This window comes from Leguminivora glycinivorella, chromosome 1 (assembly GCF_023078275.1).
Source record: "Leguminivora glycinivorella isolate SPB_JAAS2020 chromosome 1, LegGlyc_1.1, whole genome shotgun sequence".
NCBI classification, from domain to species: domain Eukaryota; kingdom Metazoa; phylum Arthropoda; class Insecta; order Lepidoptera; family Tortricidae; genus Leguminivora; species Leguminivora glycinivorella.
Window position 1 is genome coordinate 5,117,092 of NC_062971.1, and position 16,785 is coordinate 5,133,876.

At 37.8% G+C, this 16,785-nt stretch overlaps 2 protein-coding genes across 4 annotated transcripts; one reads left to right on the forward strand and one right to left on the reverse strand.

The window, feature by feature from the left end:
* Positions 1-1,838: 1,838 nt before the first annotated feature.
* LOC125230229 (atrial natriuretic peptide-converting enzyme-like) lies at positions 1,839-10,258 on the forward strand. Of its 3 annotated transcripts, XM_048135325.1 has the most exons (8): positions 1,840-1,982; positions 2,702-2,788; positions 3,159-3,266; positions 5,581-5,697; positions 7,645-7,761; positions 8,121-8,213; positions 9,205-9,297; positions 9,989-10,258. In XM_048135325.1, the coding sequence occupies exons 1-8, from the start codon at positions 1,904-1,906 to the stop codon at positions 10,237-10,239; spliced, it is 945 nt and encodes a 314-aa protein (XP_047991282.1). In that variant the 5' UTR covers positions 1,840-1,903; the 3' UTR covers positions 10,240-10,258. The 3 variants fall into 3 exon arrangements, with proteins under 3 accessions (XP_047991300.1, XP_047991282.1, XP_047991290.1); XM_048135343.1 differs by lacking the exon at positions 7,645-7,761 and having other exon boundaries at positions 1,839-1,982; XM_048135333.1 differs by lacking the exon at positions 2,702-2,788 and having other exon boundaries at positions 1,878-1,982.
* A 561-nt stretch (positions 10,259-10,819) lies between these two features.
* Positions 10,820-14,113, reverse strand: LOC125230245 (trypsin, alkaline A-like). Its single transcript, XM_048135353.1, has 5 exons — positions 13,775-14,113; positions 13,067-13,235; positions 12,540-12,798; positions 11,668-11,829; positions 10,820-11,012 (listed from the first exon to the last, which is right to left on the reverse strand). Exons 1-5 carry the CDS (start codon positions 13,824-13,826, stop codon positions 10,866-10,868), a joined length of 789 nt encoding a protein of 262 aa, XP_047991310.1. The 5' UTR covers positions 13,827-14,113; the 3' UTR covers positions 10,820-10,865.
* Positions 14,114-16,785: the final 2,672 nt, after the last annotated feature.

Below are 16,785 nucleotides of genomic sequence, written 5' to 3' on the forward strand. Positions count from 1 at the left end.
TTCCGCAATTATAAATATTTACGTATAATTCAATATACACTACTTAACTTACCTATATATGACGAGCAAAGTAATAATGTAAAATACCCTATAATGGACGGTGATGAGTGAAGAAATAGCGTGGAAAACTGCGTACCTCCTATGATGGACAAAGAACAATTTACAAAACCAAAATTTACAAGAAACAATCAAGAATGATAAAATAACCCAAAGTAATTCTATTTATGGTATATAAAATTGACTCGTAGAGTATCAGTTGGCTTTAAAAGTAAAATTTTAAACTTATTTCACTGTCCATAATGGGGGATCCATTACTGGAGAACTGCCGTCCATAATTGGAGAAAAAACACCTAGTTTTAATTTGTTAACTATGAAGAAACCAATAGGATTATCTAATCTGCAATACGCTTGAAATGTAAACGAAGGATAGGACATTCAAGATTTAACACGCTTAGCGGTAGAATTTCTACACTTATCAGTGAAATATCAAAAACAGGCAATTTTTTTTCTTAAACTGTCCATGATTGGGTCCGTTACCTTATTGTAAATATTAGGTACATTATTGTAAACAAATACATTATTGTTTGTTAAACTAATTAAAAATCCTGTCAATTTACATGTATGGAAGATATAACGCCAGAAAATCCAGTACTAAAACTAACTTAATTATACATATTATTTTTGAAATTTGTTTATGACAAGGGACCCAACTTAACCTTAGGGGGACTATCCTGTACCTGCACTGCATATATCTTCCTACCTAGGGTTGTAAATAGAAAAAAAACCAAATGTTTTTTTTTCAGAATTATGAAAAAAAAACCGAGCTTTTCAGGTGAACAAATAATACGACAATAACGGTTTTTCGTGAGTTGTAACGTGTTTCAATAACAATAACGTACATTTTAATTCAATTAACATTCAGTATACAAACGTTTATTGGGGAATCCCCGATGCTGCGTGTAGCGTGGAGAGGCGGTGGTGTTGCCAACAGTAAATAGTGATAACTACCAACTACAGATTTCGTAAATGTTACTTTTATAAGACCAGAAATTAAAGTTATTTGATTAAATTCGTTTAATAGTTAACATTAAGTCTAAAAAACCGTATAAAAGTATTAACTACTTTGCAAATTTTGAGATTTCGTACTTTAGAAAAAAAACATACTCCAGAAAAAAAACTGTTTTTTTTTCACGATTTTTTTTCATGTTTTTTTTCAAGCCAGAAAAAAAACCGTTTTTTTGAAACCCTGTTCCTACCCCAAGACGCTGCCAGTTGCTAATGTGCCCATAAGACTGGTCACATTTCCTCACTGCATGGCAAAAAAAGCACGAAAAGGACGCACCGACGCATTATTAACACAGTAGCGTAACTAACGCCGGTATTGTTTGGGTGAATTGGGTCCCCCAAGTAGCGTCTTTCGAGCGTAGCGTTCCCAGTATGGAAAAAGACGCCAAATTAACGTCGGCCGTCGCGGCGTCAGGCTTTGCCATACAGTTGGCCCGACGCTACGCTCGCGAGACGCTAGATATGGGGACACCCTTAAAGTTACGAGAGTCACGACTTCATTGGGTGTTTATTTGAACTACAGCTGCAAATGAAATGATCTATGCAAATAACGGGAAAGGGACACTTATTTAGAGACAGATTATCACTTAAACTTCATCGTTAATAAATGGATGTCATAAAATCGTGACTCATGTTCATCTCATGTTCTCTTGCCGTTGACCCGTTTATCAATTTTGCACAAATTACAACAATGTATTACTCAGACATAATAAGTCTCTCTTAGACATAATATTGCGGTTAAAGTTTATTTTTAACTGAAAATAGGACGTGTATTGTAAAGCTTGGTAGTACATATAAAGGGCGTTTATATTAATTTATCATCCAGTTGGTTTTCGCCATGGGACCGAGCAGAGGGCTTGTGTCTGCGCTACGCTGTCTTCTGGCAGGACTTTACTGCACTCAAACCGTTAACGCAGGTAAATAAATATGTCACTCTCAAGAAAATTTTGCCATTTACCATAATGAAATGACTCTGTGGCAGGTTATTCGTAAAAAGATACAGACTTTCTACTTTATGATATTGATAAGTGACAATGTGGATCAGTTGAGAGCGTCACAAATCCCGGCCAGAAATTAAATTTTTGTTTTGTCTTTTTTTTGTTTTTGTATTTATAAGATTTTTTTTATCTAAAGACGTGATATATTAAAATAGAACCGAGCGAAGCTCGGTCGCCCAGATATTGATATACTTTTACAGGATAAGTACCTATATCTGATTAGATGGACAAAGATGTTGTTGGTGTAGCGTTCTTAGAAATAATATGTTACTATATTTACTACGAGTATATGGGCCATATGGGAATTTAGATACGCTACTACTCGTCGTCAATTCGTCGTCCTTTCGTGAAATTTAATTGCATAAAATAATAGATTGTTTTGTAAATTTTGCATGCTCAGTTATGAGTAGAGTACACTGTACTGTACCACTGATTGTATGTTACCAATGCACCCACTGTATTCTGGCAAATAAATACTTTGTATTTATCTTGTGACTTCTTAAGTGACTATTTTAACCTAGGTTTGCTCCAGTATTTAGGACTTTTCTTTAAAGTTGATTGTTCCCTGGCTAACAAGTCATCAAATTACAGGACGTTAGGTACATATTAAAATGAATAATACTGATTTTGTTAATTAGGTTTATACCTGAGCCCGTGGTCTCCCACCAGTCCCACCGGTGGGCACTCGCCAAGACTGCATTCCGCTATACAACACTCGTCACTGTGTAAGTACATATTTAATTACCTACATTTATATTACTTTTTATATTCTTCATCTGCTGTAAGGACCATTTTGTATTGCAAAGTCATGTACTGTTAGAGTAAAAACACCTGATCACCACTCAATTATACAGTTTATTGTACGGAAACCTAAAATGGCTAAAATACAAAAGTAAATGCCAAACGAATGAGAATGACAAGCCGGTCGCGTGACGCGACGCTCTGACAGCCGCTAGTTTTGAAGCATAGCGATGTTCCGAGCCGGTAGTGATGTCCCTTACACTACATATAATCAAAGATCAATATGGTTGGATAATTTTGCCTGCACACACTTGTTCGGAGGTTCCACCCGTCCACACAGTATTCATTTTGCAGCTTGCCCGAAAGGTCAGTTTGAATGTGGACGTGGATTTTGCATCCCAGAGTCATGGACTTGCGATGGCCAGGAAGATTGCCCCCGCGGAGAGGACGAAAAAAGCTGCTGTGAGTATTTCACATCCTTATTAGGTATACTACAGTCACCGGCATAAATAAGTGATGATTTCTGTACCTTGTCATTATTAACGTGGTGTTTGAAATGGGTTGTCTATTGTTTGCCCGACAGTCATTTAACATAATATTCATATTCCCGAATCTAACTGCCTGAATTTCATTTGCCCGAATGATTTGTTTACCATAAAAATTGTATGACATACTGGTTGTTTATCCGAACATTACCTTCCATAATCGTACAATGCCATACTATTTGTTAGCCATATTATTAAGTGCAATAATATGGTTTAATATAATATTCAAACGCCATAAGCAATTATTACCATATTAATTGTTGCCCATATTATTACCTAACCTACTTTCTGATAGCAGTTTCATTTTCCAGGGGTCACAGTTCAACAACCTACTTTTCAAGCAGTTCTAACCTAACCTAACCTAACCTACTTTCTGATAGCATTTTTTTCATTTTAACCTAACAACCTACTTTCTGGGGGGGTTACAGTTCTAACCTAACCTAACCTACTTTTCAAGCAGTTTCATTTTCCAGGGGGTCACAGTTCTAACCTAACCTAACCTACTTTCTGATAGCAGTTTCATTTTCCAGGGGGTCACAGTTCTAACCTAACCTAACCTACTTTCTGATAGCATTTTTATTTTCCAGGGGGTCACAGTTCTAACCTAACCTAACCTACTTTCTGATAGCAGATTCATTCTCTAGTACTTCTAGTAGTGTCGTCTTGTGATAATTACGCATTTCGATGATTCTGCCAGATCACATTATGGAAATTGACTTTTCTGGTCGCTAATTTGGATGACAAATGATGGTATGGAATGTGGTAATTACTGATTTCGATGATTCTGACAAATTACATTATGGAAACTGACTGCATGGGAAACAAAGTTTCTGGCACTTGATTAATATAGTAAACAATGATTATGGCATAAGATGTTATGAGAAACAATATTATGATTGTTGAATAGGGTGGCAAATAAAATTATGGCAAATGAAATTCTGGCAAATGGAGGTATCCCGTTTGAAATGTCATACGAAATTGTCAAACTATTAAATGCGACAAGGTACAGAAATCAGCACTTATTTATGCCGGTGACTGTACATACTTGCTACATAAATTTCACAGATCGCTTGACGAGGTCGAGAAATAGGTATAAGTAACTTTCTCATTTCTTGGCCAAGTTTTGTATGACTGTTTTGTATAAGTTTTGTATGACCTAATATATTTCTGTTCGACGAAGCCAGAAAACGGCATCTTCGTTTAGGGCTACGGGCCGCAGGTTGAGTAGGTTGACTCTTTCCGGTCAGAGAACAGAAATATTTATTTGTTTTACAAGGGGGCAAAGTTGTTGTTTATTCGTACGTGCCAATAATTGATAACCGAGCACGCGAAAGACTCCAATATTGAACCGCGAGCGTAGCGAGTGGTTCAAAAAGTGGTATCTTGAGCGTTGCGAGGGTTTCCAGGCACGTAGGTTAAACTAACTTTGCCACCGAGTGAAACACAAAATTTTTCACAATACCAACGCGATTAAAATACTAACTATAAAACATCAAACTAAATCAAATCCAGCAATCTATTCAATATTAATGATTCAAAATAATTATTTGTAGGTAAATTCTACCAGCCAACTCAAGGCTTCAAGTTAAAATTTGTATGAATTACTTTTGCTCTGTTGTGGATAAAATGCAATTTTGCTATCCGTTTTCGAGTAGCAAAATTGATCTTTATCAGTTTGAAAAAAAAAACTTAACTAACCTGGCTACAACTACAAAAAAAAAACTTTTCAACGGCCGTCACTATTTTCGAACTAGGTAATCACCACTAGCGTGCATGGGAGAGGCCATCTTAGATTCACGCGGGTGGGATGGACATACAGTTTGGCTTTGATGAACAGGTTCTTTTAATAAAATTCTCCATGAAACCTCATTCCTCAATGTCTTTCGTAAGTTACTATAGATAAAATATAAGAAGATTATACCATCCCATACATTAAAATGCGTCCGCCTAAAGACGTGCAAAATGTAGATGGCGCCACTAAAATGCCTTGTTGCCATCGATTCTTTAAATTTGCGTTATATGTCACTTTAGTACTATAAATCTATGTCGAAAGTGACATTTAACGCCATCTACAAGTATAATCCATGGCAACAAGGCATTTTTTAGTGGAGCCATTTACTTTTTGCACGTCTTTTGTCAGTCGCATTTGTATGCATATGCGTATGGGATGGTAGATTCTTCTTTTATTTCATTTATGTTAATACCAATTACTTAACAGATGTTCTTTGCAGCGCTAGAGTCGTGTGACGCCACACAGTTTGCATGTAGGAACAGCCAATGTATTATGAAGAGCTGGCTTTGCGACGGCGATGTAGATTGCGTCGATGGGTCTGACGAGGAACACTGCCGTGAGTATACCAATAGTCTTGAAGTTTGCCTACGATTTTACCTTGTTACTACTACTACTACAAAAACTATTCAACGGTCATGACTATTTTTGAACTAGGTAATTAGGGAGAGGCTTTGAATTTACGCGGTATCGATAGAGTCGCTTGGTTTTCATGAACGGGGTTTTTTAATAAAATTCTCCACTCAGAGCCCTCATTCCTCAATGTCTTTCCTAAGTTAAGGTATCTGTACACTATTCCGGGATAGTAAAATGTGGTACATTATTCCGGGATACTTTGGTTTTTGTCGCAAAATAAGGAAACTATCAGTAAAATCTTAAGTTAATGCAGTATTTAATTAACTATAGATCAAATAGAACCGAAAAAGTCGATTTTCGGATATTTATCTTATCTTTTGAAGCCATGAGGTACCTCCAAATGCGTCAGTCGCAACCACGCAGTGGTTTCTATGGGCGTGTTTGACGGTGAGCTTAACGCGGCAGCGGAACTTCGTAAGGGTTTGCTGTGATGATGGTAAGTTTATTGATATTAAATTTGTATCATAATTGTCTTATAGTTATTAAAAGACATTTATATCATCTTTTCAAGTTAATTTAAAACATATTTTTATTAAAATGCCCGCTCCCGGAATAATGTACACCATTTTGACGAGGTGTACATAATTGCGGGAGTATCACGGAATAACGGAAACACAGTCCGTAATGTTTTTGTGTCCTATTACTATTTACGGTTAAGTATATTTATATATTTGATGTAAATACATTAAGTAAAGACTACAGATTATAGTGACATAATTACGGTACATATATTTTTTAGATTTTAATCTCATAATTGAATACGAAATGTATACTCATTGAGTAATATGTGCGAAATATTGGACTGTGACATCAACATTAAATTTGTTTTATTTCATAAAATTAAAGCACAAAGTTTATTTATTTCAATGTTTTGAGTGTAATTGTTATATAATCTTCCAATATAGTAAGAAAAAAAATCTTGTTTATGTTTTAATATAGCCTTTTTTTGACTGCCGTAATTAAGTACACGACTTTATATGAGTGTATCTTATTCCGGTATACTTATATAAAGTATATTATAATATATAAACTCATAAAATAAGCTACAGAGACCCGGATATTATGTTTTTAAACTTTCTTAGCTAAAAATCTTTATAACGCATATTGGTTTGTCCGTCAGTCAGCCTGTCCGTCTACGATATAGCTCAATAATCATTAGTACTAGAAAGCTAAAATTTACATGAGGACAATACATAATAGGATAGACATATATAAATATAAAATAGTACCTATTTAAACCGATTTCATAAAACATGGCTAAGAAGAACACTCTCGATTAATTCAGCTCTTTCAAACGAAAAAAACTAATCAAAATCGGTTCATCTATTCGAAAGCGATGCCTTAGACAGACAGACAGTGAAACTTATAACACCCTGTCGTTATATCATATAATCGTTATACCGTAAAATATCATATTTCCCTTCCCATTCCAGCTCACCAAAATATTGCCAATTATAAAAAATACACTCTGTATAAGCATTTATCAAAACGATATGTGCATTATATATTTATGTAAACAATATTTTTAATTCGTTTCTTTACATTATGCTTCAACAAAGTGGACTTTAAAGATATCCCGTAATAATGTACAACGACTCCCGGAATTAAAGCCATACCAAAATTGTATCCCGGAATAATGGGCAAACTAAGGGTTTAGTAAAACAACGGTAATTTCTATAAATTAGAAGTTACGATGCAAAATAGTGTCTTAAATCAATCGTAGAAGACTTATCCTCAAAATAAAATAGTTAACACCACTAGAAACCTCGCATTTTTGTTTCAATCCTCACTTAAAGTAGGAAACGTCTTAAGTTCCCGTAATATGGTACAGTTACCTTAATACGTACTACTTAACAGATGTTCTTTGCAGCGCTAGAGCCTTGTGCCGCCACACAGTTTGCATGCAGAAACAGCCAATGTATTAGAAAGAGCTGGCTTTGCGACGGCGATGTAGATTGCTTCGATGGGTCCGACGAGGAACACTGCCGTGCGTACCGTACCTTTTCAGTCTTAACTTTTTTATGAGGCGCATTGCAATCTAGCATTCTCACTGCATACTAATAGGCAACTTGACTGTACTTAAAATAAAATATTGTAAGTATACCATGCACGAAATAAAGCATCAGATAATTATAAGAAAAACAGGGACAGAAGTTATTTTTAACTCCAATTTCTATTTTATAAATCGGATAAAAATATATAAAGTAAATCAGTTGACCGTGATGACGTCAATTCGATTTCATATTAATTCCATATTAGCAAGGTATTCAAAATCGTTTTGACAGTCCTTAAAAAGAAGCTGATTTGACTAAGAGGAAAGTAGCCTATTACCGACGATATTTTCAGCCCCTTCAAAGCCAGAGACAACGGACGCTCTGAACTCGCAGAATCAAGACACAGCGAAAGCAGGAGAATCAGACAAGCCGACGGAGACACCAGGTGAGCCCTCAAGAAGTACTAAGCACGTAGTTATTCAAAACATTCCAACACATAATTAACTCTTAATGTTATTAAATTATAATTAAGTATAATATTATATATATCGTTGTCTGAGTACCCACAACACAAGCCTTCTTGAGCTTACCGTGGGCCTCAGTCAATCTGTGTAATAATGTCCTATAATATTTATTTATTTATTTATAATACTTTTATAAAAAAACAATAGTCATATTTAAAGGATATTTTCATGTGGATTGGAACATTTTTGCGTAACTTTGTACCAAAAATTTGGTACTGCAAGCAGGCACCAAATACAAAACCGTACTTCCCAAAGTTGCGAAGTGTGAAATAAAAGCTCTAAGTTGGGATTGTTGAGTCTGGAGTGTTTACTGTAGGTATAGCCCCGGGTAAAAAGTAAATACGAGTATGTATATGATTTTCGGATAATTAATAAGTACTACCTGTAGCTGCATTCCCTACCAGAAGTGTTTCTCTTATTCTCGCTCCTGTAGGCCTAGCACATGATTGCTGCGAGAGCATGTCGCCGCAAGATAAGATTACACGTCTTCCTCTAACTCAAAGAGGATTGAGTATTATAGAGAGTTACTGTCAAAGTAAAATGTGTAATCACAGTGCATAGACTGCCATCTCTCGACACAGGCTTAAAACTTTTGAACCTCAGTTTTGACAATTTGGCCCATATTCTTAGCTTGATAAGTGTTAAAATGTTATATATTTTTACTAGCGCCATCTAGCCGAGCGTTCCTCAAAGGTGTTAACGCCATCTTGGCCACCGTAAATTTTTCATTATGGTTTTGAGGTACGTTTTTTTCTTAGACTTTATCTGTACATACGGAGTGTTTTTTTTTGCTCTAACTGTATTAATGACATAAGGAAGTCTATCTCGCGGCGACATACTCTCGCGGCAATCATGTGCTAGGCTTACTAACCTGAGGTTATCTATAAGTACATTATGTGTGTTTATTTACAGGAATTATTAATAAGAACACGACTACCGTAGAGCCTCGTAATGTATCATACATACTTAATTATACAGCTTCTGGCTGGTACCAACCAAATGACAGTAAGTATTTAGACTCATATATTAAATACACACGCGTGCTCTTTTATAAGATATACCTACTAATACTTGTGCGGTATTTGATGGCAGTCCGATATAGTTGAGATTTGAGACTATTCACTAATGATATAGTATGAATTTTCTGAGATGAACGTTTCGCTTTTGCCGTAATCTGTTAAACAAAGGCCTTTGTTTCTATTATTCACGGCGGCTAGCTCCGTTTCCACAGCACGTGCTAAAGTCTCAGTGTAGTTAAAAAGCAACTATCATGATAGCAATAAGGTTCAAATTTATTAAACAGTTTGCAGTATGCAGGTAACTTTTTTTGAAGATGACAAAACGTGTTATCTCCGAAAGGGCTTTTTATGGATTTGAACCTTATTACTATCATGATAGTTGCTTTTTAACTACACTGAGACTATATATAGCACGTGCCGTTTAAACGGGAGCTAGCCGCCGTGAACAATAGACACAAAGGCCTTTGTTTAACAGATTACGGCTAAAGCGAAAAGTTCATCTCAGAAAATTCATACTATACATATATTTAGTTAGAGACTAAGCTTTCTAAAATTTATACATCAATAAATACAACGAGTACCTACATTTTTGAGTAATGCTTGTACTAATATGTATTCTGTGGTAATGCAAGCAAGAGCACGTACTTATCTAATATTTTGTAAATTTCGATTTCCAGCTATCAAACGTACTCCGACAACCAAGATTGACACTACTCAGTCCGTCAATAACTCAAGGTCAAATTCGGAGGATCGAGAAGACGCGAAGGAGTCAGAAAAGCTGACGGTGGCGACATCTGGTGCGTCGAGTGCGCAAGAGGTGCACTTCGCGCTGTCGCTGGTGCCGCTGCTGCGCGCGCAGCCGCCGCGCGCCCGCCTCGACGCAGAGGCGAATATCTTGACGTATTTGAAGGAACGTCAAACAGTATAAAGGCTTTTAACAAAATTTACATTACGTAGCTTGATTCTAAACGCCCCATTGCCGTGACACCTATATATTCTCTGTACTTTTGTGTACCTAATTAAAAAAAACGTAAAGAAATAATTTGCACATTTACGGGCAGTTATCGTGTACTTTACACCTTCGACATTCATGTTATATTTCATTAAACTTGCTGTAATTACTAAGATACCTGGCGTGGTCTGTAAAAGTTACACATTTTGTTTGTACCTGCTGTAACCTCTTCTTAGCGAATAACACGGACGAACAGTTGTTGTTCAGCAACTTTTGACAATAACTTGTAAGTATTTTGATTTTTAGTTCACTTTGTGGACCTTTGTTAAACAAACCAAGTATAATCTTATGATGTTCTAATTGCAAATAAATATTTAATACATAAACACTGTAGCTGTTCCAGTGGATGTCGTAGAAGTCAAAGATAGAAAGGTATCTCACATCCGACTGCACTGTCACTGCAATATCACAATGGCGCTGACACTTGCGCAGTTTTATATGCTCCTTTAGAGAATACAGGCGAAAATATGTAGGTATGTTTCTAAATGCAATACAATCAATTACAAATCCTATTTTATTGCTAGATTTCGTTAGGGTTGTCACTACGCAGTGGCCGCAGCGATGACCCAGCTGTTGTAAAGGTTTACACGCGTGTTGATGCTCGGGTACCAGCCCTGAGCGCAGCCCTGAGTCCACGAGTGCACGCCCACGATGTACCCGTCTACCAGTAGGGGGCTGCCTGAGTCGCCCTGGAAAAATATATACAGATTATATAAATATTTCACGAATGCGGCAAACATTGGCAAACACGCATTGTTCAGAAAAGATTGCATCTGCCAGTTTAGTTTGGGCATTTTCGCAAAAAAAGATTCCAAAAACTTTTAGCCTTTAACCTTTACCAATAGGTAAATTTCATGTTCTTCCTACTCAGAATCACGAGCCCTTTCCATCCTACTCAACATCATCCTCCTTGCGTTATCCCGGTATTTGCCATGGCTCATGGGAGCCTGGGGTCCGCTTTGACAACTAATCCCAAGATTTGGCGTAGGCACTAGTTTTAACCAAAGCGACTTCCATCTGACCTTCCAACCCGAAGGGTAAACTACTGGAATTAGTCCGGTTTCCTCACGATGTTTTCTTTCACCGAAAAGCTACTGGCAAATGTCAAATGACATTTCGCACATAAATTCCGAAAAACTCATTGGTGCGAGCCGGGGTTCGAACCCGCGACCCCCGGAACGAAAGTCGCATGTAGGTACTTACCGCTAGGATACCAGCGCTTCGCAGGCCATGATACTATGTGGTTACGGTGTGACGGTGTAGCCTCTCTTGTAGTATCTATTAGCGCATGTTTATTTGACAATGGTGAGCTACTATCGAGGTATCTCACTGATATGTTCTTACCTGGCACTGTCCCCTAACCCCCACATCCAGCCATCCAGCACAGACCATGTTGCTGGTGACAGTGAAGCCGAGCTCATTGTACCTATTGGCGCAGGTCTGCTGAGCTATCGTCCAGATTTGAACTTGGCGAAGCTCTGAAGATATCGACTCTGGGTCACCACTCTGAAATAATTATTAGGTCTATTACTTTTAATGATCACAGTATTTGAACTTTCACTTATTTAAACACATTGGGGAAGTGGCATTGTAAGTAGAGTAGCTATATTGACTTTCGTATATACTTTAGTGTCGAATCGGAAATCATACATTTCTGTTAGGAGTTTTGGAAAGGATTTTTGTGGTAAAATCGGTTACAGTAGTGTTAGCTTATATGTTCCCCATCCTAATCATCGTTATCCTCGGTGGTAGGAGAGATGAGAGTTGTCTATGATAGTTCCTATCATCAAAATAATAGATACTGAAAGCCCTCCCCATCCTATACTTAGCCCAAACTTGCTGCTTGTCAGAGAAGCTATAAGCCTCGACAGCAAACGCCGCGACTTCTACTGAACCCGGAATAAGGTGTATGTTGAGGGTGGTTCTCATCACGGCAACGTCATGGTCCCGGGTGGTGGGAGAAAAGTTAGGGTTGTCTATAATGCTTCCTATCATCAAAACAATACTTACTGAAAACGCTCCCCATCCTATACTTAGTCCAAACTTGCTGGTTGTCAGAGAAGCTATAAGCCCCGCCAGCAAGCGCCGCGACTTCTACTGAACCCGGAGTAAAGTGTATGTTCTCATCAAGTCATCACGGCAACGTCATGGCCCCGGGTGGTGGGAGAAAAGTTAGCATTGTCTATAATGCTTCCTATCATCAAAACAATACTTACTGAGAACGCTCCCCATCCTATAGCCCACACTTGCTGGTTGTCCGAGAAACTATAAGCGCCTCCAGCAAGCGACGCTGGCCCGACTGATCCCGTAGTAAAGTATATATTGAGTGTGGTTCTCAAGACGGCGACATCGTTGTCCCGGGTGGTGGGAGAGAAGTTAGGGTTGGCTGTGATGGCTCGGATGAGGTAGGTGAGACCGCCACGGTTGCTGTATGTGGAGCCGACGCGCGCGCGCCACCAGGTGGCTGGGTCAGCCCTGGAATATAGAGTTGGTGCTTAGAGACGCTGGAATCAATGAAATGGGTGAAGTACATTTATTCATGGAACGTTTTAAATACATTTGGTTACCAGAAGTCATGCCAACTTAGATGGTCTACTGTACGTACTTACTCTTCAATAGAAGCACGAAGCACCTGCCAATATTTACCGTTGACAGCAGCCGACAACGTTGGTCATGAACGACGTCGCAAAAGGTAATCTATGAGTCATAGTCATAGATGCTCGCTACACGAATAAATACTTACTGTCCATCAGTATAGAAGCACGACGCAGCGGACAGTATAGCGTTGACCGTGATAATGCTGCCACCGCATGAGTGCGCGTAAGTGCCAGCACCGACGTTAGTCAACAGAGACGTCGCAAACGGGTACTGATTGATGGTCACCGTTTCACCACCCGCTATCCGACTGCTGGCTGGAATATTTTGAGAAGGGCAGACAAGGGCTAGTTGCACTGTTAACAGACTTATCAACGTCACGCAGGAGAGGTCTCTGGAAATTCTCATATAATATAAATAGCGAACGTTTTGGTGCAACCTGCCTTACCTACTCTTAGCAGATAACTGTGGGCAGATTGAGCAGGATCGAGAACCAACATTAAGTATTATTAGCAATCCTACATTTAGTATTAGCAGCAAAAGTCAAAACTTATTTTAATTAGCATGGCGCTTGCACAGCGGGCTAGTGACTAAACGAGAGTGAGTTTATTAGTAAAAGGTCCCACTATGTCTATTGCTATAAATGTGCTTTGTCAGTTTATTGATATAACAAGCAAACCTCGTCTTTATGGTAGGCGACAAAGTGGGACGTTTTACTAAAAACTAACACAAATATTGATTTACAATCGATTGGCATGTTGGCCGGGTGACCAGGAATGACATCTCTTTTCAAATGAATGGCTTCGAGTGTAGAGTCAAAAATACCTTTAAGAATATGTAGAGTTGTAAACCTTACCTCTGGCATCGGCACCTACGAGCAACAAACTAATTAACAATAATACTAACATTTTCACTGCTCTAACACACGCCCCTACTAATACTCATAATACTTACAATAGTTAACTCTTATCTTTGTTATCAACAGAAATATCTACTGAATTTCTGTGATAATTCGGAAATTATAAATTGATAAGTGCTAATCTGCGTTTTATAAACTGGATATGGATTTCAAATACTAGATTCTTAATATTAGTACAGATAGATGGTACTACATGTTAGGACTAAGCCGCGTAGCCAACATGTCAATTGCTTATACCCCTGCCACATCGAGTGGAAAAAAATCAAAATTTTGCTGACAAGGAGAACACGATTGGAAAAGGGCTTATAATTAAAACATACACTGAACTTTTAGGTAGTTTTAGTTTCATATGTTTTATTTTGTAAGTAGGTTATGTTTTAATGTCTATTATGACTATTATGAATATTTTATAAATTTAATGTGATTTAATTTTATTTGAAATAGATACACTGAACAGTAGCGTTATATGTACTTTAGTAAGAACTTAGAATTAGTATTATCAATTGTAATTTCAGTTCAACTTGTATATTGACGTTTAAAAGTACCCCTGTGGCCTATTTGCTGAATAAATAATTTGTAATTGGAACTGTTTTACGGTTCATTGTATATCATATAGGTACAAACGAAATGTCTGACCTTTTTATTCTGTAAAAACTGGCTTCGCCTGTCAGTACGTTTAACCGCGTAAGCTGCGCATGAGTTGCCTTGATCAGGCGCGCTTTCTGATAAAACAATTTTGTAGCCACTCAGACATCGATCTAAACTACCTAGATGCACCATCATGGCTTAGAATGTGTCCGCAGCAAATTGTGCTTGAAAATGTTCTAAGCACAATTTGGGCGGTCAGTAGCGCTTCATCCGCCGTGTCGGCAACATGCCTAAGTGCTCCGTAAAAAAGTGCAAAAATAACACCAAGTTTAAATCGATGCACTCAGAACATAATTCTTTCATTGCATGATACGCAATATGCATTAAGTACAGATGTAGTGCGAAAAGAATTGCCTTCGTATTGTTACGGAAACGTACGAACGTGTCATGCTATTTCAGTCAGTCTTAGTACAAGATGCACTGACATTGACTGAACTAGCATGACCAATACGAACGTTTCCGAAGGAAACCCTTTTCGCACTGCATCTGTATATTCATAATTATAAATATATCGGAGAACGAGCAAATTATGGTTTGACACACACACACACACACACACAAACAAGGGTTTTACGACTTAGTACAACCTGGCTGGTATTTTCTTCTACCGAAATTCTATAGATGACGCGTCTGCCTAAAAGAACAGAATTCGAAAACAGATGGCGGAAGGCTGTCAATCGATCCACAACAAAAACGAAGCCAGGTGACGTAGCCGAATGGTATTTCTGCGACGCGAAACGAAAACGAAACGCCACGAAAGGTAGTCTAACTCTGTCACGCCAATACGCAAGAGCGCTAGAGATATCTACGAGCCTTTCGTTTCGTAAGCGTTTCGTGAGCGTTTGTGCCATTCGGCTACGCACCCTGACATGGTTCCGGTATGGTACACCCACAATTTTCAAAAAATATCTATACAACTTTAAAGCGAGTAGGTAAGTCAACGGCCGGGGTACGTAAGTACACGATGGATCTCACAAAGGCATCGTGAGATAATCGATACGTGACTATACACAGCCACCGATAAGTAGGATTATAATTTTTTTATAATAAGGTAAACTATGTATTTCAACGTAAATAAAATATGGAATTCTATGTCAAAATTTCACTAAACTGGGAGATAATGATAACCCATGCTTATTTATTCAACTAATACTGGAGAAAAATGGATCCATTGCCATCCCATGGATCCACCATAAATCTACATCTACTACACAATGTTCTTACTTATATGTTAAATAATATTTTTTGTGATAAAATCTACTCTATGCCCTTTCCTGGGGCAGGGTCATTCACTTATACTACTAAGTCTGTAACTAACTATTCATAACAATTTTCATTTTAATCGGCCCAGTGGTTTAAGTAACTATTTACATGATTTCAAATTGTGTGCCTTGTTGTTGTTGTTGTTGTTGTTGTATGTCCTAAGGCACCCCATAGGTGCATAGGGCCTCCACAAGATCCTTCCACGCCTTTCTATCTTGAGCCACCGCCTTGGCCTCGTTCCAGCTCAGTCCATATTCCCTCAGCTCGTTCTCAACGCTCCGCCTCCAGGTGTGTACGGGGCGTTTGCGGGCCCTCTTTCCTCCTTGAGGCCGCCACTCAAACGCGATATTGGCGCTGTTGGTAGCTCCTTGTGTGCCTTGCCTACTTCTAAACTCCTAATTATTACAAGTGTAGGAATAACAACCAAAACAAGCAAAGTAAATAGATGAAATGAATTACCGACTGGTTACAAATTTGACCGCCTGCTACTGATTTAATTGATTTATTTTTATTTCTATTAGGTACTTTACCTATGTTATTAACAATTATCGTCACGTTAAATTAAAGTGTCAATACAGGCTAACTTATTTACTAATAAATCATACATAAACATCTTATATTGTATCAACCCGACTGCGTTAAAGTAACAAACCCTTCAATTGACTTTAAATACCAAACATAACGAAATTCGGTCCCAACATTTATAGACCCATAGCGCTGGTGCCTATCCTTGCTAAAGTCTTTGAAAAGGTATTATATAGTAGAACAGTTTCTTTTTTCAATAAATATGACTTATTATCTAGCAGTCAATTTGGTTTTAGTAAAAATAAAACGACTGTGATGGCCATTTACGAAGTATTAAAAATCATAATGGCCTGTCGAGATAAAAATATTCCAGTGATGACAGTTTTTATGGACATGTCAAAAGCTTTTGACAGAGTATCACATCAGGTATTGCTGTCAAAGTTACATAGCTTAGGAATAAGAGGGAATGCATATAAATGGTACAAATCTTATTTGCTGGACAGACTTCAGTG

Coding starts and splice junctions, on each gene's coding strand:
- LOC125230229 (XM_048135325.1), top strand. CDS start 1,904: ATGGGACCGAGCAGAGGGCTTGTGTCTGCGCTACGCTGTCTTCTGGCA. Junction 1,983..2,701: donor CACTCAAACCGTTAACGCAG/GTAAATAAATAT, acceptor TTTGTTAATTAG/GTTTATACCTGAGCCCGTGG. Junction 9,298..9,988: donor CTGGTACCAACCAAATGACA/GTAAGTATTTAG, acceptor TTCGATTTCCAG/CTATCAAACGTACTCCGACA.
- LOC125230245 (XM_048135353.1), bottom strand. CDS start 13,826: ATGTTAGTATTATTGTTAATTAGTTTGTTGCTCGTAGGTGCCGATGCC. Junction 13,236..13,774: donor CGTAGGTGCCGATGCCAGAG/GTAAGGTTTACA, acceptor AAAATATTCCAG/CCAGCAGTCGGATAGCGGGT. Junction 12,799..13,066: donor TGCTTCTATACTGATGGACA/GTAAGTATTTAT, acceptor TCTATATTCCAG/GGCTGACCCAGCCACCTGGT.